The sequence below is a fragment of the Numenius arquata genome, chromosome 4 (genome assembly GCF_964106895.1).
Source record: "Numenius arquata chromosome 4, bNumArq3.hap1.1, whole genome shotgun sequence".
In the NCBI taxonomy this organism is placed as follows: domain Eukaryota; kingdom Metazoa; phylum Chordata; class Aves; order Charadriiformes; family Scolopacidae; genus Numenius; species Numenius arquata.
The window spans coordinates 19,872,699-19,895,608 of record NC_133579.1 but is presented as its reverse complement, the minus strand read 5'-3'; the positions used below and the strand labels follow the sequence as shown (position 1 = coordinate 19,895,608).

Here is a 22,910-nt window from a genome sequence, read left to right as displayed (position 1 = left end):
CCCAGAAAGCAGCCGCATGCAGGTGGGAAAGACACTAACAATAAAGTCTGTTTCCACAGTTCACAGCAAGAAGCTCTAGCACGATAACGTATACAGGCCTTTTTGTGATTCTAAGAAACGAATCATCAATAGAACTACTAGGCACTGTAACGAGTTTTTCCTCAAAAGGGAAGAAAAACTGCAAAAAGTCTTCTCAAGTCAGACTGGGACTGCATCATATGGCATGAAGAATGTGAATGACGAGAATGAAAAATGCTTCTAAGATACCTTAGAATGGGCTCCAAATCAACAGTAGTGCCAAATACATTAACTACATAAAAAAAACCTCCAGTATCTGGAGAGCTAATAAAATAACATACCAAGGTCACCAAGACCAGATGTTACCGGACCAGAAAGTCTAACTAAGAAGTTACCAAGACTTTCTCTAGTACAACTTTTTAATCCCGTGATGCTAATGTCCAGTTAACACTTTCTGTCAGGGAAAGGAAAGTAGTTATAGTTTCAACACAGTAACTATATATAAATATCTAGAAACGAAGCATATCACATCTCCGAGCCATCCTCCCAACAATCCCCACTAGAAACATCCTAGCATCTTTCTAGCAATCATTCTTTTGGTATTTCTGGATGAGTAAGAATAACAAGTGGAGACTTGATGTACTAATTCACTGGCAAGAAGGCTTATCTAAAATTCAAATTATCTTCTAAGAGGAGTCGAGGATGTTTCTGTCACAGACATTACCACAATACAATCAACCAAGAACCGCTGACTATGGGTCAAATGGCTGGTGTTAAAGACTTATCTGTTTAGCATGGCAAAAGTTACTTATCCAAGCATAAAACAGAGTCAATCAAATTGTTATGAAGGAGGAAAAAAAAAAAGGGAGGGGAATTTAAAGACTCATAAGGCTCCTTCCTTCACCTCTTACTCTGCAGTTTATGTTCTAGAATAGCTATCTAAATCATCACTCTATAGCCATCTATGATGTCACAAAACACAACTAGAGTCTTAAAAGATTTCAGAGATAGAACTGTTTACTCACTGAACTGACGATACAAATAATTTCTTCGAGTACGCATTGTGTGAAGTTTTAAAAAGCAACTGGGAAAACAACAGGGAAAGTTTTTCTCAAATTAAAGGAATACCTAACTTTATACATAGTTATTTATGACTGGTTTAAGGCAGTCTGCTCTTTCACTTCTATGTCAATCATGTTGTTACTCCAAACATACATACAAGAGAGAAATTTCAGCTCTTTCAAATTCCAATATATCCAAACTTCAGTGCAGCTTCCTACCTAGGTGAACACAGCAGCTTTAAGTAACTATTGAACTCATTTGCCAGCTTCTATCCAAAAGAACTAACACCAACTTTTGTAAATCATGTTTACATCTTTGGTAACATTCAAGACACGAAAGTACTTGGGAGTTGGGGAGGAAGGACAAACAGGAATAAAATGGGGAAACGTATTACATGCTGCCATTATAGTATACTGCGGTTCCATCACACTTTCTGCCCAGTCTCACCCTACAACGTAGCTAATGTGTATCAGAAGAGATCTTTCAAAATGTCTGGATTATTTCGCAAGAACTAACAAAGAACAGAACAAATGCCAGAACAATTTACCAGATAGTTTCAAACTCTTTAGCTATGAAGATATATCTTTATATTTGTAAGCAGCGGGATAAAATTGAGCTTGAGATTGAAGAGTAGCCCAACAGCCATTTGGTACCTACATGAAATGAATTGGTGGCCTCAGTTCAGTTATCCTGGAGGTCTTATCTACTAGAGTGCAGAGTACTGAAGGTAACATGTGTGATAAAGAAAATAGACTTTGTGGCTTCTACTCTGGATTTCAGACATGTGAACAGGTATTTCCTCTAAGTCTTGTAATACCAGCTAGTGTGAAGTAGCTGATTTTACAATATACTTTAAATTGTATAAAATTTTTCAAATCTGAGCTTTAATATGAGAAATATACTGAGATACGGCACATATAATGAAGGTATCTTTGGACTTTATGCTTAAAGATTACAATCACACTATAAATTCAGTAAGGTTTCAATATACTATGAAGTTGTATCAGTTGGATTCCTAGGCAGTCTCTCTTCAAATTACACATAATTAAGAAAAAGTAATTTAGAAGTCATCTAAGATTACACGATTACAAAAGCAGTACAATCAGCTCTTTATCTGACTATTAAGCCAACCATTGCAAACACCAGTTGTACTGAAACCTGTATTTAGCACTTTCAGAACAGTGACATTCTTTTGTTTTGCTACCACCATCCTCACACCCCTCCCTCTCCCCCTCTCCCCCACACCCTGCAGATTAGGGAATTGTAACAGAATACAATGACAATGAAACACCACTATCCTACTAAATATTTTTATACATTACATGTAACCTGTCTACCATGGCTCTTAAAAACATTTATTTCCCAAAACAGATTATTTATGGCCTACTGTGATACTAAGCTATTCAAACACAACTTAATGCAATATGAATTGTAAGTAGTACACAGCAAATAAAAGATAATGCTTATGTCTTTAAAAAGATAAGGTTTTCTTACCACATATTTGACAGCACTTATGAACTGGTTATGAAATAGCAGATGTTGTGTTTCATCCTCTGGATTTGACGCAGTGTAAAGCATTCCACAAATATTACAGGAAATAGCACCAAATCTCTTCTGTCCTGCATCCTATTTAAAAAAAAAAAAAAAAAGAAAAAAGAAAAAAAAAAGAAAGGTATTTGTCAATTGCAAGCACAGTAAATACAGTTTAACAGAACTGATCAGACATGCCTTCTATAACTTATCTTCTGGAAACTCAACACAGAGGCTAAAACGGAGTGAAAGAGGAGAAAGAGCAAGTACAGAATTTATAATGCCATCTTTCAAAAACCCACACAGTCTCAAAAAGAACAGGCATTAATCACAGAGCAAACTCTACCTAATATTAAAATTAGCTCCACCTCTATTATTTTTGAACAAATGACTTATTTTATGAAATACAAAAACCAGAATTATTCCTTTGTTACCCTATTTGCAGTAAAAATAATCGTCTTCTGCAAAGAAAACTCCCAGATCTAGCTCAACATTATTTGTTTTTCCCTACAGTTCTGCTGCTCCTTGTTTTTTGTTTGAGAGTTGCTTTGAGGGGGGCCAAAGGCGAGTCATTTTCCTGAATGTTTGGAAGGATATTATAAAAAACAAAAGTTACGGAAATTTGTTAAGATCAGCAATACATCTGCAACAGCTGATCGCTACCTTTTAGTTTTTCACGAAAACCAAACACTTCAAAGCAATCAAATAGCATTATGGGTTTTTCTCCCTCTCCTCAGTGATTAAAAGCTTCATTTAATATACTCTAAGGACTTAAGTCTAAACTATTAATTGGAAAAAGGTAAGTATGATGTTTGACATGCTATCTAATTGCACACAGTTCATAACTGTCATTTCATTCATTCATTCATTTAATTTCATTTCATTTCATTCCGACACTGGATAGCAGCTACAATACAAATGGAAGTTCATACCTTTTACTCGTGACCGTTTATGTTATACCCTCCTACTCTACAACCAACCATTACCACATTAAGGGCACTACTCAGTGCCTATTGCTTTGCTGTTTATTCATTAAAATAGTGTTATTAATTTCAAAGTATGCTCAGATTAAGAAGGCAGTGCCTAATAAATAGCGAAATGTCAGGTGCAGGGGGTACCTTTTCCAAAGAGCAAAAGAATACCAGTTAGACTGAAGTCTCTAGTCAAAAAAAACACGTTTTAAGGTATGTCTTAATGCTCAAATACATTATCTTTTTAACTACATTTGGAAATTGACTTTATATAAGCAGCAATAAATGTCAGTTTTAATCTATTTCAACATATATCACAAAAATAGTTATTTTCTACTCTAAAATAGGATACTATATAAGCAAAAGACGACCTAAGGGTGTTTTTTAAAAGTAAATTGATAAGTGTGCACAGATTGAAAGTGCACAATTTGCAAGAAAACAGATCACCTGAACTTAATTGTGTTTTCTGAGAGCTGAAAATATTCATAGTAAAAAAGCCTACCTTACAGAAGAAAGCACTTTGCAGCACAGTAAAAGTGTTTACAAATCATCTCCTACACCTTCCATCTTCGAAGATATATTTAACTATGTCTAAGAGCTAGATGACAGCTCAGTTCTCCACACAACAGCAACTCATTTGATGCAGTCATTAGTGAAATCTAACATGTAGGTATCGGTTTCTTTCCAAGACGAGACTAAAGGTACAACTGGCCAGGCAAACTCAAGAGTTAAACTTCTCTTTAAGAGCGCATATATGGAACTCAGCAAAAAGAAAGAAGCTGAATCTGAGAAGCCATTGCTTTAACCTTACGTTAATTTATATATTCCTACTGTATACAGAAGCAGAAACATGCATACATTAATTTTCTTTCAGAAAAAGCAAAAGATGAACCCTGAGGTTAGATTTGCAAAGTCAGAATAAGATGAGGTTTCTAAAGGTGTAAAAATTAAATCCAACACATTTTATTTTACCCACAGACTTCCTTTAAAGCAGCAATATAGTTCAAAACAAAGTACCCATCTGGCCACCAAAATACACTGCATTTCAAGGGTTTATACATGAAAGATGAAAAAAGGCAGTTCAGCAGGAAGGATGACGTATGGCAATTATCTTAAGATGAACCAAGTGAACCGAACTTAGTAATTCCTATCCTGAAGATGGAGCACATAATCCCCTATATCTAGGGTAGGAAAAGTGAAGAGGAAGTCTACTTTGATGCTTGGAATTTACATGCTTTGATGCATGTAAATTAGAAAATCAGCTACATCATTAGCATGTATCAGTACTGCAGTAAGTCTCAAAAAACATTTTCTGTTCATACGATCAAGAAGCTAAAGGCATTTAAGCTAAAGTATCTATTAATTTATTACTAAAAATCTCAAGCCAAAAAAAAGGCTTAGCTACATACAAAGTAATCAAAAAACATGAGGCAAGGATATCCTCAAAGTTGGCAGGCTCCTTAGCTCATCCCATTTGCCTTGTAAATACATATGTCATTTTGCAAGTCTCCAGGAACAGGTAATTCCCCCAGAATAGTACTGCCATACTGTACTTTAAAGTCTGACTTTCTTGGATGTTGCTGGTATCGGTGGGTTTGGGGGGGGATTTTTTGTTTGGTTTTTGTTTTTTTAAGGATTTCACTGATATTACTATTTTTACATGCATTCAGTTGTATCAATGGGCTACACACACAGGTTAGTATTAAAAACCTGTTATGTGAATATCAGAAAAAACACACTGTAGTATCTAAAGCAATCTTTTGAACTCTGTAGCCAAAATAAATGCTGACTATATTTTTTAGCAAATACTTTGCAGTATCCTGAGGGTAGTAAAGAAGATAGCCTTTTTATGTAACTGAAGTACCATTTTAAAGCCACACCACAGGACATAATGCTTCAGCCAAAAAAAAAAAGCAGCTTTGTAAATCCAATGCAAACTACAACAAAAAAAAAAAAAACAAACAGGACGTGCAAAATAAAGTCAGGAATTATGAAGAATGCATTTTTGTACTTTAACAAAACATCTACAGAATCTGACTATTTTTAACCTGAGTGGAAAGGGCATGCATCAAGAGGGAAAAAGTACTCCCAAACAGTAATACTGCATTTAAGTTTGCCAGTCCTTCATAACAGGGAGGGAGGAACAAAAAAAAAAACCAATCCAAGAAACACACCCCCCAAAAAAAAACCAACCAAGAACACCTTATGCACCACATATGAGAATAAATAAAAACTTAAAACTGGGATTTTGGGGAAAAAAACCCCATTCTTCTCAGCAAACATCAGATGCTGAGTGCTGGAGAATAAACTGTCAACTTGTCACAACTAGAAAAAGATATAAGAGGTTTGTCTCTCAGAACTTAGAGAAATGTTTTTCAGAGCAATATTTAAGAAAATGTGGGGTTGCAGGCAGAAAAATGTGTTACTATTTAAAACTATTTTCTACGCAGTAATAATAAAGAGCAAGGATACTTTTATTTCCTAAGCAAATTCTGCATGATGGCAATTAAGCATTCCTGACATCTCAGACAATCCTCATTAATATAAGCACAGGATATATGCAATCCACTGTTGCAAGGCTCACTGTAATTGAACATTGCGACAATGTTGCCTACATCTCCAGAACGCTTTCTTAATTCTGTGTTAGACAGAAAGAAAAGTCTTACCAATATCTTCTCTGAGAAGGTGCATGTCTGCTGATCCTCCATATGTGGAATAAGGAGCCCTGCAAGCAAAAAAGGCATTTGGTGCCTCTGTAGGAGATGAAAAGGGGCCCCCTTTTTTTTTTCTTTTTTTTTTTTTTTTTCTCCTTTCTCTCTCTCTTCAGGCACAGATTAGGTCACCTCCTTCTTGATTACCTAATGTTAGCTAGAGGAAGATTATTTTTTCCTCTAGTCTTTTCACAGAACAAAGAATAAAACCCAGCCATAGAAACAGGCAGGCTGGAAAGAAAATACAAGAGCAGGAAGAAACAACACAAAGATTTTTGAGCTCTCCATGGAAAATTAAAAGGTTAAAGAATGCTGTTTCAACGAAAGATGCATTCATGACTGAACCTGATGGGTAGATCCCCTTGCTCACCAGGAGGACCAGAAGACATGACCCAACTCAGAAACAAGTTTCACTTCAAAATGAATACTGTGGAATTTAAAAAAACCACAAATCAACCAACCAACCAAAAAAAAAAGAAAAAGCAAAAAAACCCTCATCACCAGTACCCATCTTTCTGAAAAGCTATTTTATCCAAAGGATATAAATCAACTTCAAAGTTTCATAACTGATGTATCTAATTTTATTTAACGTATTTGAAGAGTGAAAATGGAGAGTCATTATCCATCATGAAATGATACCATTCATTATGGTATCAAATGATACCATGAAATGATGGTCATTACCTAAAGCAATATGAAAAAAATACGAAGTCAAACAAATCTGCACACTACAATGGACAATTAATCCCTTCTTGACTCATATAAAAACATTATTCAAGAATGTTACAGAGAGTGTTTCAATGTGTACTGGTTTTGGCTGGGATAAGGTTAATTTCCTGTTTTAGACCTGTGACCCAAACAGTGTTGATAACACAGGGATGTTTTAGCTATTGCTGATTAGTGCTTGCACAGCATCAAGGACTTTCCTGCTTCTCACACCACGCTATTAGCAAGGAGGCTGGGGTGCACAAGAAGTTGGGAGGGGACACAGCTAGGACAGCTGACCCCAAGTGACCAGAAGTGTACCCCATATCACATAGCACGGCATCATGCTGGGAAATAAAAGCAGGACAAAGGCCATCAAACACAACCCACCTGAATTTGTTAGAGAAAGCTGGGTTGCTGCAGTGAAGTAGAAATGGGAAGGAGTGTTAACAAGAAAGGATGGCCGTTGCTGCACCCCCGAGAGCAGAGCTGTCCCAAAGGGTAAAACTTGTGCAGGAAGAAAGAAAGAGCGACTGTTCTCAACTATCAAACTCCCTCCCCAGTCACTTACGCAGGAACCACTGCCTTATTTTTACTGGGATTACAGAAAAGAAAATAGGCAGTACTTAAATAATGTGAACAACAAAACATTGTCCAAAAGCCATTCTCCAGTTCTTGAGAGAAACTGCCAACGAGACTATACCAGCTTAAGGAAGAAAACAGCAACTTGAAATGATCGTTATGCAACCACCTTCAGGCTCATAAGAAATCACTTTTACACTTATTATTTCAACTGAGGATTGTGTTTTCATCTTAAATCAAAATATTTCTCTCATATCACCTATCTCAATCAAACAGGAAACTAGGTTCAAGCTTAACCAAAATATATGCAAAGAAAAATTCAAATATGATATCCAAACGCGTAAATTGAATTAGCCTGCAAACTACCTCCATATATAGCACCAATTCAAACCTCAGAATCAAAAGCACCTTCTATCAAGCAATCCTGATCCATGCATTTGCAGCTACTTATAAAAGATCATCTACATTTAATCATGTTTGCTTGCATCCAGGCATTAACTCAGATCTCTAGAAAGGCAAGAAAGTCTGTAACTCTATACTATATTTTTATCAGCCCAGTGACTTGTGTTTGCTGTTCATCCTTTTTACATGTCCTTTCCTAAAATTGATGAGTATCTTTTTCAAAGGACTAGCTTAATTTTCAAAAGAACCTATCTCCCTGGTGGCATAAAATGGAAGCAGTATCCCTGTATTTCATAGGTCATTATATAGAACATTTATTTGTAGCATTAATGCTTTTATGAGTTCCTATTCTTATGGTCAAAATTTTGTCCTGTGATCTGGCAGGCAAGCAGAATTTTTATGAGAAGCAAACAACTGACTTTCCTTGTCTTGGATGTACAGCATATCTCATTTTATGAAAATTGAAAACATATGCTTTGCACATTTGTTATTTCTTTCTATTTCAGAAGTTAAAGGAACAGATGATTTCATATTCAAGTTCTCATATTTGCACATCAGATTGAAGTCGGGAAAAGTACTGGGAAAGTAAAGAACAATTTTACTGCATTACTCTATAAGACTTCCAATATGGAGCTTCATGTAACCCATTAACCTACCAAGTGAGCATTTAAATGCACTGGAAGAGGGTACGGTTCACAAACATTCAGAATAGACTACTTCTCTAACCACCAAGTGGATTTGAACATAACTTCTTTTTAGCCTCAATCTTAATTTCTTTCCTCCAGAACAACAGATCATACTCTCCTCAGTCTGAATCTAAATCTTTGCACATCACTTCAAACACCACCATTTCCTGTCACTGTTTAAGAAGTTTGTTGCAGCACTAGATTCCTTGCTGTTTTCGGCTGAAGATCTATGCTCTGAAGAGACTTGCTTTTAAGATGTGTGACAGCAAGCAAGTCTGAAGAAAACAGAAACAACTCATCCTTTGTCTTAGTTGTACCTCTACAAAATGGAGATAATTTTATGTCTGAAAGCTGCTCAGATAACTACGAGGTGTACCAAGAGAACAGTGCAAGTTCAGCTACTAAGTATTTCTTCTACAAACTGAAGTTGTATTATTCTACAGTTCTGTTACAGTCTTAAAGCTTGTTAAAGATTATATTATTTAAGAGAAATAGAAAATTAATCTATTTGTTACAGCAATCATATGGTAGAAGGAAAGTAAAATACATCTTTAAGGATTAAATATAAAAAAAAATAAAGCATAATGTGAAAACCAGACTATTTTTACCATAACACCTCTCTAAACATAGTTCAGGAAATGAAAAGGTTAGAATACACAGATAGTATTGTAACATCCCAGACTCTGAGCCTCAGATACTACAAAGGCAATTAAAAGGACAGATGTCGAACTTAAATTCAAAAGACTAGGAAAATTCAATAGCAAAAAACCAGCAAAACAAAGATAGCATATCGTATCGTGAGTCAAACTAAGCCCAACTAATTTTTCCACTAAATTACAAGAATAAAAAAAGGATTCTGTACATACGTTAAGATGGGCTGGCTTCAAAGATCTCCAAAAGAATCAGATCTCACGGTAGAGAGCCCAAAATTGCACCTTTCAGGCATTTTGGTTTTTTAAAAAGTGTAACAAAGTGCAAGTTAAACATTCCTTGCTAAGAACAAAAAGCGTGACTTCCCAACTTTGCTCAAGGTAAAGAAGAATAATGAAACTACTTCTCTTAATACAATGTGCCAGAACCTTGAAATAAAAATGATTTCCAGCTATTAACTATAAAATATTTTACAGGCACTATAAATGCTAATTCAAGTGATTTGGCTGTGTGCAGTAAGACTTCTCTCTGTATAGGAGAAATTTCAACCTGAAAAGCTTTTAAACCAAATGAATCTTTCCTCTGTTCTCAGAGGATCATTACAGAAGGACATAAACTCCTTTGAAAGTTTGGCAAACAAAACTATTAATTACAAAATGCACCTTATTTTATTACATGTACTTAATACCCAATCTTTTGGGTGTTTCTATGAGCAAAGTCTGGTACTTTAGAAGTCAATTTAGTGATTTTTCCCTTCCAGATACTAACACAAACTATTCTAGACATAACTATGTCTCGTCTCCACAGTAACTAATGTCAAGGATAGTATTTTACAAAATGGCTTAACAAATATTTGGGTTCCTCTATATGTTTTGACAATGCTAAAAGCAGTTTGCCCCCAGGTAAAAGAATAACAGAGCAATACCTTACCTAACGCTCTCTTGGTAAAGAGAGCCACAGGCACTACCAAAATGCCCTTTCAAAACAATAAAAAGCCTACTCTGAACTCATGAAATCAAAGTGAAATAGATCTGTATGAAGTGCTGAAACACATTAGATATTATTAAGCTGTTACTTTCACAATTAAAAATTAAACACAGTGCTCACTTCCATTTTCCAGAAATACATACAGAAAACAAAAAGCTAGGTCTCTCCCATTTTGCCCATTTTTCTTCATTGATGATTCATTCTTTATATTCTATAATTCTGCTAGGTAAATAACTGAAAACTTTTACTGTTGAATAGCTAGAGAAAAAAAAAAATATCACTCTCTTAATTTGGGCTGAACACAAGAGTACTACCAGCATAGTCGACATGGTGCAAAAAAATTTTTTTGTATGAATACTGTAGAGGAGAGCTACAGAGCCTCTATTCGACAGCTAAGCAGAAAGTTATGTATTTCTTGTCAAAGATCCTAGCATCTCTTCAGTCAAGTTCTATTACTGTACAAGCCAAAATTAAGTTAGCTTTACTGAAATGAAAAGGAATATCCTCATAGTCCTTTTAATATAGTTAAGATATTTAATCATGCATTTTAACTGTTGGTAAAATGAGTTTCAAAGAGGCAACAGCTGAAATACCTCATAAATGTTAGATATGGTTCACTTACCCTTTGACTAGGAATTCAAGTGCCTAGATTTGTATTACTTTAGGCAAACTAGGATATGTTTATTAATAGTTCTCAGAAGCTTTGATTTTAAAATATTTCAGTATGGATATAAGACAGTGTTCAGAATTCACCTGGTTCTATTTTGGTTACTATTTTTATGTGTATAATCCATGTATTACATGAAAAAACTGCAATTTAGCTAGACTACAAGTTATATATGTGAAATTTTGTAATTTTGTAAGAAGCTTACTACAGAGTCCTCCTTCCTAATGGCCCAGATTCCTCTCCCTCTGTAGCTTCCCAGCTCCAGCCTTTCATTTCTCAAGGATTATCTGATGTGTGGATTATTAAAAACACAAAACCGAACACAACCGAAACCTCAAATTATTTCACTATAAAGTTGTGTGATTCTACAGGATAGAAAAATGACTGTGCATCACACTCCTACTTCTCATTTTGTATTTTATTGTTTTAAAATAGATACCTGCATTTGGTAGCCAATAGCAAAAAAGGGTAAGAACAAATAAGTAAACTAGCATTCCTGCTTGAATATCACGGTGAAAATGAGTGCATCCACAGGAAAAGCTTTAAGCTTGTCTCAGAACAACGGACATTTGAATGACGCAAGAATAAATCTGCTGATATTAATTTTGCACACAATCTGCCAGATGCACCTCCCCCTAGAATTCTGAAATTTTAAGAAACTGAAATTTTGCACATAAGGCAAGCTCATTCTCCCTAAAACTGTATTTTTACTGAACAACCATTCTATTAAAAAATGCAGAAACTTATTTTAACAGAAATCACCTTTAAATATTAAGTCGGTCTGCCACTATTTTTTCTATAAATACTGAACGATGATCTAGTACAAGTTCTACTTCCAGAAATCATTTACAATCGCAATAATAGTATGTATAAGTATGATTTTTAGACAAGTTCATAAAAACACAGCACTGCAAATTCAAAAGTAATTTCTTTGAGAAGCTATAAACCTTACTAAAAGGCTTAAAAAACTATTACTTACTATGATCAGCTGCTTATCGCCATCTTTTCCTGCTTCTTTTAGCTTCTGAATATGTTCCTCAGATGGTAGGATGTTACTGCATTTTGATGCTAATGAAGGATTTGACAATGGAACCCTTCAAATATAAATATATTTCATGTTAAAAAAGGGACTGCTTATACATGTCATCCTAAATACTTAAAGCCATTGTGATTAGTATAACTGAACTTTAACGAGATGCAAATCCAAGTTAATTACTGAAAACGCAGTCCTATATGTTTTAATTTGTAATTCAAACAGAAAAAATAAGGCAATAGATGGATTAACCAAAAACTAGAGTTTGTGACTAGCATAACTGCAAGAATTTTTTTTAATAAAAACAATTAAAATATTAAATTTATAATCAACTGGGGTAGGTTAGTCACAATCATTAACACAAGCATTTAACTAAGGTATTTTCAGAGCATGACTGATGGGGCCCAGTGCTATGTATTTCCTATGTAAGGTTTAGGTTTCTAGTTTTAGGTATCATACATCAGGCTGCTAAGGCAGACCATATAGATATAAACACAAATACAAGTTGGCAATATAAAACAGATGCCCTGAATCTCTCAAATTCAATTCAAACATATTCTCTTCTAATGGCTGGCAGTGAAAGGAGGGAGAAGAGGACCTGAGGAATAAATGGATGGGTCTCACCAGAATCTCTCTCACTCAGTTTATGTCTCCCCTTGTCACGACTGAAAGAAACACTGGAAAGTACTATAATACTTCAAAACCAAAGTTATTCTATGAACTTGCTACTATATTCAGGGGAAAAATAACATTAATTCCAGGTTTGGATAAAACTTGTGGAGATCACCAAGGCAAAACGTGCAAAAAAATACTCGTATTTCAACTAGGTATTTATATATTTTCTGTTTCTCAGCAAACTAAGGATATAGGGCCAAACACTTAATTGTAGCAGCTGCTGTAGTACATGTAGCAGGTTAATTCAGTGAGCTTTTTCTAAAATAAAAACTCTTGCCAGACATTTTTAAAACAGCATTTTTTGTGCTAAATCAGAGCTTATTTTTTTATTCCTGTCATGTGCCCTGAAATTTGCATTAGGTACGTACTTCAGGGTCTGCCTTTTCCCACTGCAACTTCTTCTTACAAAGCCCTAAACAGACCAACACTGTAGATATGGACATTCCTCTATGTTCTGGCAAGAGTATCACAGAAACAATGATGGTGTAAATCTTGGATAGCATACGGAAAGCGGGGTAAGAAAGCTCTCCCAAGAAAAATATATACCCAAATAATAGTAAAGCAATATTGCTTTGTTCAGCTAATAAAGTTAATGAATTCGAGTAGATACTATAAAGCTGTTTGGCAGTTGAGAATAAAATATATGAAAAATCAAAGTTATTGTAATATTTACTGAAAAATCTAAACATATTAAATTTAGATAGTTTCACATCTACCTTACCACCCATCATCTGTGGAATTCCATAGTAGTAGAGTTTTTCAACATGTACAAAAGGGCTGGTTAGTCAGAATTGTTAATCTGGACTAAGATGTACTGAAAGTGTACTGCATCACTTCTTCTTGTCTCCATTATGAATATAGAAAACAGTATGAATGTACTAACCACTGTGCCAACTACATTGCTGTTTAAGGTATCAGGTACAAAAAAAAATTTACTGTATTTAGCTTGTAACTGGCTAAAAGCAGAGACTATATCAGGATTGTTCAAAAACTGCAACAGTCAACACCATCAAGGATAAAACATAAATTTGGACTGTTAGTAGTAAGAACAAGAATCATTTTTTTATATGGCAGCTGACACCCTCATTTCACAGCAATCACAAAACAATCCCAAATTAAATCTTCTCTTCCTCAAAAAATAATTCAGTAAGTGAAAACCATGTGGTAAACCCTTCCCATACCCTCTGGTTATCATCCGATTTGAAGAAGAGACCACTAGAAATGTTTTTCCAACTCTGTTAAACTCTACTTTTTAAAATAAATGTGCAGTTACAAGTATCTTGCTTAATAGTTTTCTTAACAAAATAAGAACACCCCTTAGTAACCGGGTAAGATGAAAGTCTATTTTCATTAAGGACAAGTCACTTATCTGAAACTGAAAGTTGAGGCTGGGACATGATAGAACAGTTAGTCTTACAATAAAACCTCTCAAAATTCTATGGAAGGTTACTTTAATTTCATAATGTATGAATTACTATACCTGTTCTCAGTTTCAGAAGTTTGATTTGTAAATGAAGTTTGCGTCAACTGCTTGGGAGACAAACCTACAATTAATCAAAGAAAGATTATAACTCATTATAAAGTTTTCAGTTGCAAAGGAAATTTGAGCTACACAAACAGTGATTTGCAAAAACATATTCAAGACAATGTTACAATTTGTTCATGGCCAATAAAAAAAAAATACAACCTTGAGGCGGTGTTCAGATATTTCTACATATATACTTTTAAAAATATGCAATTTTCTTCAGCTTTTCCACAGCAGTTCTACAGAGCAGTTTGCAGCAACTAAACAAGGCCAGTAGTGAAACCACATAGGAGTTTAAATCTGTTTATACCAACACCCATATAAATAGCTCTATGAATAGTATTAGAATCATAAATGTATAGCATGCCCCCATCCAAGGTGTGTTTTATAACACTTAAGGAAAAGAAACAATCAAGAACAGCAAGAGAAAGAAAAAAAAACTTTTTACATTCTCTTAACAGTGCACTTAAAATCAGGTTCAGATTAAAAAAAAAAAACAAATAAAAACCAAACAAACAAACAAAAAACCCTCAAAACAAAACCAAAAACCCAAATGCAAAACAAGGAAATATTAAGAGGGAAGTTAATGAAGAGCTATATTAGTGATCCTTCAAAACTATTTTTTAGTCAAATGTACTTGGGTCAAAATATTCACATCACACTCATCATAAGGTTTAACGAACTGCATTCACAGGCTGATAAAGACTGGGTAATAAAAACAGGAGAGTGATTACTCAATTAATAATTTGGTCAAGATCAAGTAAAAAAAAATTAGGAAAAAGAAATGCAGATACTTATTCAAAGGAATCAGTGACCAATAGAGAATCCTCAACAGAAACTGATCCAAGAGAAGAACCCAATTGCAATCTGGAAGTTCTACTACTTTATTACATGGAAAAGGAAAGGATTTGGTTGAGGTTTTTTCTAGTTTTTTGGTGAGGTTTTTTTAAAGTTGTCACTTCACTTTTACTCAAATGGAGAATATTTAAGCATTAAAATATTCACACATAAAGATGCACTAAAAGCAGAGCTGGGTAGAAAAACAGACATCTCTCTCTCCCACTACACAGCCCAGAGATAAAAGGACATTTGCTGCTACGAAGTGGCCATGCGTGACACACAAAGAAATATGAAAACCCTGGTGAACAGTTCCAAACCCAGAAGTTTAGTTTTGAGCCATCTGTATCTTATTCTGTGAAGCACTCCTCTGAAAGGAAGACTTAGGCTTCCCGTATAACTAGTCAGAAGAAAAGGAAAAATTAGCAGCAGATAGTACCTTGAGGTTCACTTTCTCCAGGCTCTTTTTTCAATTGTTTTGGTGGTTTAGGAGCTGTAACACACTTTACTGGAGAACCTTCTGGACTTGATTCCAAATGTAATCGAAAGTTCTAAACAAAACAGAAGACGTTAAACAAAAACCCAAATTATTTAATGCCTCTAACCTATTAACAAAAAAAACTGAGTTCACTAACTTTTAACATCTTGAATGCAGCACCAGTTTTCTGATTCCTACATTATTTTAAGCAAACAAAATACAACTGACTAGCTGGTCCATATTGAAGCTCATGGTATTAATTTTGCAAAAAAACAGTCTTCTTCTATGTACAAGCTTGTAAAATACTTCCTATACAAGTATTTTGTCCTTAAGATCTTAAATTTTAATAGAAATCCATTCAGATAGAGAACACACTTTTCCCCTCTCATTTCTTTTAAGAACAGAACAGCTATGCAAGCTTAAGTCATCAAAAAGCGTCCAGTCTCCTGCTCGAGCAGGAAACTTATTGATCAACATTTAGTTAACTACAGAACTTAGGAGGGTGTAACAGATTCATTTTCCAGCTTACTATCATCCCATCTATGACAACACACCAGTAAAGGATCTTTAATACATTTGAAAATTTTAAGTTACTGTAAAATAAAGTCATTGTTACAACAAACTTTCTCAGCATGACACTCTCAAAAAACAGAACAGATTTAGAACACCCTCCCACCATACACTGTAATTAAAATGACTTACCTCATCTGGTCTTGGCTCACATAAATGTTTTGTCAAATTACGCAACAAACCATTTTCTGCACCTCTCTTTGTGGGCTGTTTCATTTCTAATGTCACTTCTTTAGCTCCAGCTCTTTCAGATGAAGGATCTGATTTCTCCTGCACACAAGCTGCACTTTCATTCTCAGAGAGTCCTGTTATTGACAGCTTGCCTTGTGCCTTTGAAAGCTCTGCTTCTGTAGATATTTGACTTGCCTCTGAAACTTCAGCATAATCTTTTAACAAAGAAAGCTTGGGGGCATTTGCAGAATTTAAGTTACTTTGCTTTATGTTACTAGCTTTCAGTAATTTAATTTTGGTCCATTTAGAGTTTTTGTTTGAGGAATTATTTCTACCATTCAGAGTGCATTTGACAGGCATTGCTTTTTTGCTAGGGAAAAAACGTTTGCATTGAGTACTTTGAGTAGGTTCTTTCTGAGTAAGCGTTTCACTTTGTTGAAGCTGTACGTCGGCATGCTTTTCTTCTGTTTTGCCATCCTCAGCATTAGGGGAATCCTTTTTTACCTCTACTGTATCTGACTCAATCTCACCTGCGATTTCTTCACAAAGTTCAAGGATGCTTACCCTTTTGGATTTTGCATCATTCTCTGGTTGCTCAGCCACATTTGTTTCACTTACAGAAGGCTGTGAAATCTTTTTTGGTTTTGTACTGTTTTTTACATTCTGATGCATTTGTTGCTTTTCCTTATTTACCGTCTTAGAATTTGGCTTGAGAGAATCTGTTTCTGCTTTCTTTGTGTTCTTAGGTATAGGAGACACAGGGCCCGTTTGGTCTTTCTTAACTTCCTGAAAACTCTTATCAGGACATAATGATGACCCTTGGAGGGTGTGTTGCAAGCTGCTGGAATTACCATTTTTATTATCTGCTTTACATTTTTTCTCTTTCAGAGAGCTGGTCACTTCTACATGTATTTCTTTATCCTCATTTGTATTGTTTGGCTTTATTTTTGTGTTTTTCTGTTCCGTTTTTTCTCCACCAGATTTAAGTACTTTTGCTGCAACACTCTGAGCAGGTCTTTTTGCTTGGCTATTTTGTTTAACTTCTGAAGCTTTTGCTTCTTTAACTTCTCTGTTGCGCAGGGATCTTGCTGGTACATGTACCTGTGTTAACTGCTGCAGCCTCTGTGATCTCCTCATTACTGGCTCATTTGGCGCGGTTGCACATTTTGACTTAGGAATTTCTTGCACACATTTTTTCTGGCATACCTCCTTATTTTTTGTAGACTTAGGCTGCTGTTGGACCTTTTTTTCAGGTACTGTTTTATTATTTGAGTTGAATGCTGATGATCTTGTAGTCATGCGCATTCCTAGTTCAGGGTCATTGGTGTTGTCACTGAAAGATTCAAATAATTATTTTTTCAGCATCCAGAAAGCATAATTTGTCGTAAGACTCTTCTCATTCCTACTAGCCTCTGCTTCTAACTTTTTTTTCTCTTTTCTTTTTAAAACAGTAGATCTTACACCCTTGATACTTTTGGAAGAATTTTCTCTAGAGTCATTCTAAAAAGACTTTACTTCCACCTGGTTACTCTTAAGTGTAGTACTTAATTATTTTTATGCATGACAAGACTGAACTATGAACCCCAGATGAATGCTTTTTAACATCTCTAGAAGTTTTTAATTGTGGACATTTGTGGCTTTCAAATGAAGTATTAGCTTATGCAGTATTAGATTATTTTTTGCTTCAGAATCTTTTTCGGAGGAAGTCTTTCTGGATTTCGAGAACTACCGTAATGCCAGAGTAAGATCATGTAGCAGATATATACTTAATGACTTAAGGCTGATCTTCCCACTAGTACTATTTAAACATGTAGCTGTATCTTTAATTCAAATTATTCTGTTTAGATTGTTTCTGCACTAATTTAGCTTAGGAAGATAACCTAGAACAATTACTTGTTTTTTTATCACTGACCTGTTTGATTTGACAGAGGTTTTGAGCACAGTTTTCTCCTGTACCGCACACTGATTATGCTTTGATTTATTTGAGACATGTTTTGTATCTGACACCTCTTTTTCCTTCTTCGCTGATGACGGTTTGCTGTTCTTGTCCAGCTTTGGACGTTTAGCAGAAGGTTCCACTAGCATAGACTTCCTCTTCTGAGCTGCCATTTCTGTAAAACACAATAATTGATTCAGCTTTTAGAGCTTCTGTCAACTGTTGTTACCATGTCAGTTAGTATAAGCAAGGATTTGCCCATTTTACAAAATAAGGTAACTGATACTCCCTTTTCCTCTTAAGAGGCAGATCAGAAAGCAAATCATCAAAGTAACCTCAAATCAAATTATGTTTATTTTACTTACAGGTTTTTACAAGAGGCAATCGATGTTTAGGCCAAAGCAACTTATCAAGATGTGCCAAGAGCATTCCTTATGCATATGCTTACGAACAGGATGTTTCATTCCACCTATAAAAAATAAAAAATGTTCATGCAGTAAGCGCTTCATTAACTTCCTTGTCAGACTCTGAATCTGGCATTCCCACCCTCCTCCATCTCTTCAAACAGTCCTTAGCTTTAAAGTTTCTTTGATAATCTTTGATAATTAAAAAAAAAAAAAACCTACAAATTTCATTTCCACATCCAATCATTTTTGGCATTTTGCTGTCTTAAGCATTACCCTTTTACCTTCCAAAAGGTGGCAGATAGAGTACCATTTGAAAGGAAGTTTCTCAGCCTTTCGCATTTTTCCAGAAAATAGTACGCTGCTCTCTTTCACAGTCCACAAAAAAAGTGGACCTGCTGTCAATCCTGTCCCTCACAGTAACAGTGAATAAATCCATTAGACTCTACCAAGTTTTGTGGCTGCTACTACAGAACTTCATAGACATCAGCAACTGCCTGTAATTATACCTTCTCATATGACTTAAGCTAGAAATCAGAGACAGAAAGCCTAGAAAGCACCATTATTTGAGACGTTTGCCTTGGGCAGTTAAAGATGATGTCTTCAAGAGAACCAAAATGATGTTAATGATGCAGAAGTTAATGTGCACAAGAGTCTGAAAACTTGCAGAGATCCTCAGAAAAGGGTCTTCACAGATTCTGTTGATCATACCTTTCACAATTATTTGTGGCTTCTGAAACTTTAAAGTTATCTTATTCAGAGACACTGTTTTTGCATCATGGCATAAGCAGTAGTTGTTCAGCCAAGTTTCACTAATATATTTTTAAAATTAAATTTACTGGAAGACTCAGTGCCCAGAACTTCCATATCACCTTTTTAGGTCAAGGTTTTTATCTATTACTTTTGGCCATTGACAGACTGACAAAGAAGTATTTCTGAACAAAATTATATTACTTTTCAAACCTTAACTAATCTGATGTTAAATTTGACAGATTTTAAGGTCAAACAGGAACTTTAAGCAACCAGTTGTGTAACACAGACCAGATACTTTCATTTCAACTACAGTAAGCCTTCCAGTATTGACAAGTGCATATCTTTCTCTAACAATTTGAAAGATGCTTATATCAAGCTCCTTTTAATAATTAATTATCCAAAAGGAAAAAGTAAAGAGCTGTACTTTTCCTTTCAGACTTTAAATTGTCTTTAAACCCATTTTCATTTACCTACTCTTTTATGAAGACACTTCTAACCACACGGGACTGATAATGCTCAAATTCCAGACACTAATGCTGTCTTCTGACTTTCTCCTTTAAAGAAGCTGCAGGACCAGCAACTCATATTTGAGATAGAATTATATCCAGAACATATCCAGGGAAGAAATCTCTAATAGCACTTTTCATAGTGCTATTTCCATGTCTCTCTCTGAGGAGCAGGTAACAGAATTTGCATGCCTTACTTCTAATGGCTTGTAAGCTCCATGGCACTTCGCAAGCCTACGGGTTTCCACTAGTCAAAGATTATCTGTCAGAGCCACAGTATAGCCACTCACACTGAAAATAACAGCTCTAATTGCTGAGTCTTCAGTCATATATTCTCTTACTTTAGAGTACACCATTAACTCGCACAATTTGAGAGCATCACGACACACACTGAACACACCTAGACCTTCTTGGGTTTTTTTCCAGACGTATACAGACATCACTGTCACTCTCAGCATGGCATACTCAAGAAAGACTTTCAAGTACAAAACAAAAAATATAATCCTTCCCTCACTGGTATTTCTTCTCAGAATACTGACAAATACACTCTCCTCCTACAAAGAGGACTAGCTCTTTAATAGTCATTTCTTTCCTACTAACACTTCACACAGCAGAATAAGGACTTTTCCAGCTGTTCAAGAACTGGCAGTTTCTGCCCTGAAAAAGTCCCCTTTAGTAAAAGCCAGATTACGGAAATAAGGGAAGACACAGAAGTGCAGGAACAAACTACACAACAACCAAAGGTTTTAGTGCAATAAGTTGAGTAAAAAGAGAAGCACGTAACTCCCACACCCTCAATTCCTTAAAGCAGGGGCAAGTCCTTGGTCTCTCCTGAGACCAGGGGCCCACCTGCTTGACAAGGCGCTGGGGTCTCACACACGGAGAGACTATCACGACAGAACCCTGCAACCCCCGTGCCTCAACTGCCGGCAGAGAACCCACGACGGAACTCAAGAGGAAGGACGAAAAGGGAAGGGCCTCCGAGCGTGGCCCAGTGTCATCCGCCTCAGCGCCCCACCGTGACAGCCCTCCTGGAGCGGGGCCTGGCCGGGAGCCCCTAAACACGGCCCAGCCGTCCTCGGGCCCAGGCCAGCGTCAGGCGGGGGCCACAGATAACACACCCCCAGCTCCCACTCGCGAGGCGTCGGCCCCGACGGAGTATCGCCCACTCACCACCATCACCGAGGCGGCGGCGGCCGCCGGCAGGCCCGCGCACGGGCGGCGGCCGGGGCGGGCAAGGCCCGAGGAGGGAGACGTCGGCCTTTCGGCCCCGGCGGCGGGGGCAGACAGGCACCGCGACCGGTGCGGAGGGGTGGGGTGGGCGAAGGGCTGAAGGAGCCGCTGGCACACGGAGGGGGACGCACACGGGGACGGACACAAACTTCCTCTCCCCCCCACTGCCCCCTCCGGCCTGAGGCGGCAGCTTACCTCGCGCGAGTGTCAGCTACGTGCCGGCAGCGCGAGCTGCCCTCCTCCTCCTCCTCCTCCTGCCCGGCTCGCCAGCTGCGCGGGGGGGGTGGGGGGGGAAGGGGAGGGGGGAAGGAGGGGGAAAAGGGGGCGGAGCGGAGGCGCGCGCAGGCTGCGGCGGCAAGGGGGCGGGGCCTTCCTGTCCCCCGGCGAAGAGGCATCGAGGGCCCCGAACCCGCCCACATCCGGGCACCGGGGCAACCCCGCCCCGCCCCGCCCGCCGGCGGTATATGTTCGGTGTCGTTGGCGTGTGGACAGCTGCTGGCATCCCGGCGTCGCCTCGTCGTCGTCTTGTCGTCGCCTCGTCGTCGTCTTGTCGTCGCCTCGTGTTCGCCCTCAGGGCTTGTCGGTGCGGCGGGGGGCCTGGCGCTGCCCCGCTCCCGTACCCGCCTGGCGTTATCCCGGCGGCTCAGGCCCTTCGCACTGGCTGGGGCCCGGGTTGGTCGTTAAGCCCCGTCGGGTGGCATCAGGCTCCTCGCGTGGCAAATAAACGAGGGGGAAGGCAGTGCCGCGCGCTGACAGGCAGGGGGTGACAAGGTAGCTTCGTGACAGGACGAGGGGACTTGGTTTTAAATTGGAAGAGGGGAGATTTATATTAGATACCAGAAAGAAATTCTTTATTGTGAGGGTGGTGAGAGCCTGGAACAGGTTGCCCAGGGAAGTTGTGGATGCCCCATCCCTGGAAGTGTTCAAGACCAGGCTGGATGGGGCTTTGAGCAACCTGCTCTAGTGGGAGGTGTCCCTGCCCATGGCAGGGGGGTTGGAACTCGATGGTCTTTAAGGTCCCTTCCAACCCAAACTGTTCTATGATTCCATGACTTACGTGGTGGCCCACAGTATGTCAGTGGCACTTCATGACTGGCACAGCTAAATGCAAAATGAAAGATCTCCCCAAGTCACCTGCTTCGTGGTAATGGTGGTGTTCCAGCAGCGTTTCCTGAGTGTGTGTGGGCTGCTTACCGCAAGTAGGTTTGGAAATCCCTCTAAAGATTGCTTTTGGTGCTGTGCTGTAAGTGATCTCCGCTCTCACCTTTGGAAGCTTCTCTGAGGGTACATTTTGTGGTTACTGGGGATTTCTTGCCGATCAGTTTTGCTTTAGGTGCTCAGACACCGGTAGGTCTCCTAAACGTGGGTGCAGTGTTGTGTCCGTGTGTGCAGCCTCACTGTGGAAGCAGGAGAGATGCTTGTCTGCGTCTCAGAGACTGAAGAGCCTCACTGCACGTGTCCTGGTCCTGTGCAGTGTCCAGAGCAATGAGTTTACTCAGTGAGCTGCCTTTTTGCTTTCTCAAGTTCGCTAGTAACCCTGTGGGTGCCAGCTAGCTGTTTCAAAAGTTGTGTTCTGCTTTGTGTTTCACAATTTGTTCATAGCATAACCATGTATTTGTTGGTTTGGTTTTTTTTTTTCCATTTTCTGGAATATTTAAGTCCTTACTACACTGGGTAATGAGTTTGTACCTCATTTTACCTCACGTTGTGGCTTTATTGCCTCAGGGTATTTCTGGGTCTGAGCCTATGTCTACGTTGACAAGTAATAAAATAAGTTCAGAGGGAAGCGGAGCTGAGGATCTGACATCTGCACCGCT

General features: G+C 37.7%; 1 protein-coding gene across 1 annotated transcript in view; it reads right to left on the bottom strand.

Moving 5' to 3' along the window:
- ESCO1 (establishment of sister chromatid cohesion N-acetyltransferase 1) overlaps window positions 1–21,369 on the bottom strand; it is a 33,889-nt gene extending 12,520 nt beyond the window's left edge. Inside the window, exons 1-8 of the mRNA XM_074146319.1 lie at window positions 21,289–21,369; window positions 18,563–18,666; window positions 18,174–18,372; window positions 16,223–17,594; window positions 15,482–15,593; window positions 14,161–14,224; window positions 11,952–12,066; window positions 2,575–2,706 (exon numbers count right to left, since the gene is read on the bottom strand). Coding sequence (XP_074002420.1) covers window positions 2,575–2,706; window positions 11,952–12,066; window positions 14,161–14,224; window positions 15,482–15,593; window positions 16,223–17,594; window positions 18,174–18,370 — 1,992 coding nt within the window. The 5' untranslated portion in view covers window positions 18,371–18,372; window positions 18,563–18,666; window positions 21,289–21,369. The remainder of the gene's footprint in view (window positions 1–2,574; window positions 2,707–11,951; window positions 12,067–14,160; window positions 14,225–15,481; window positions 15,594–16,222; window positions 17,595–18,173; window positions 18,373–18,562; window positions 18,667–21,288) is intronic.
- Between the last annotated feature and the right edge of the window lie 1,541 nt (window positions 21,370–22,910).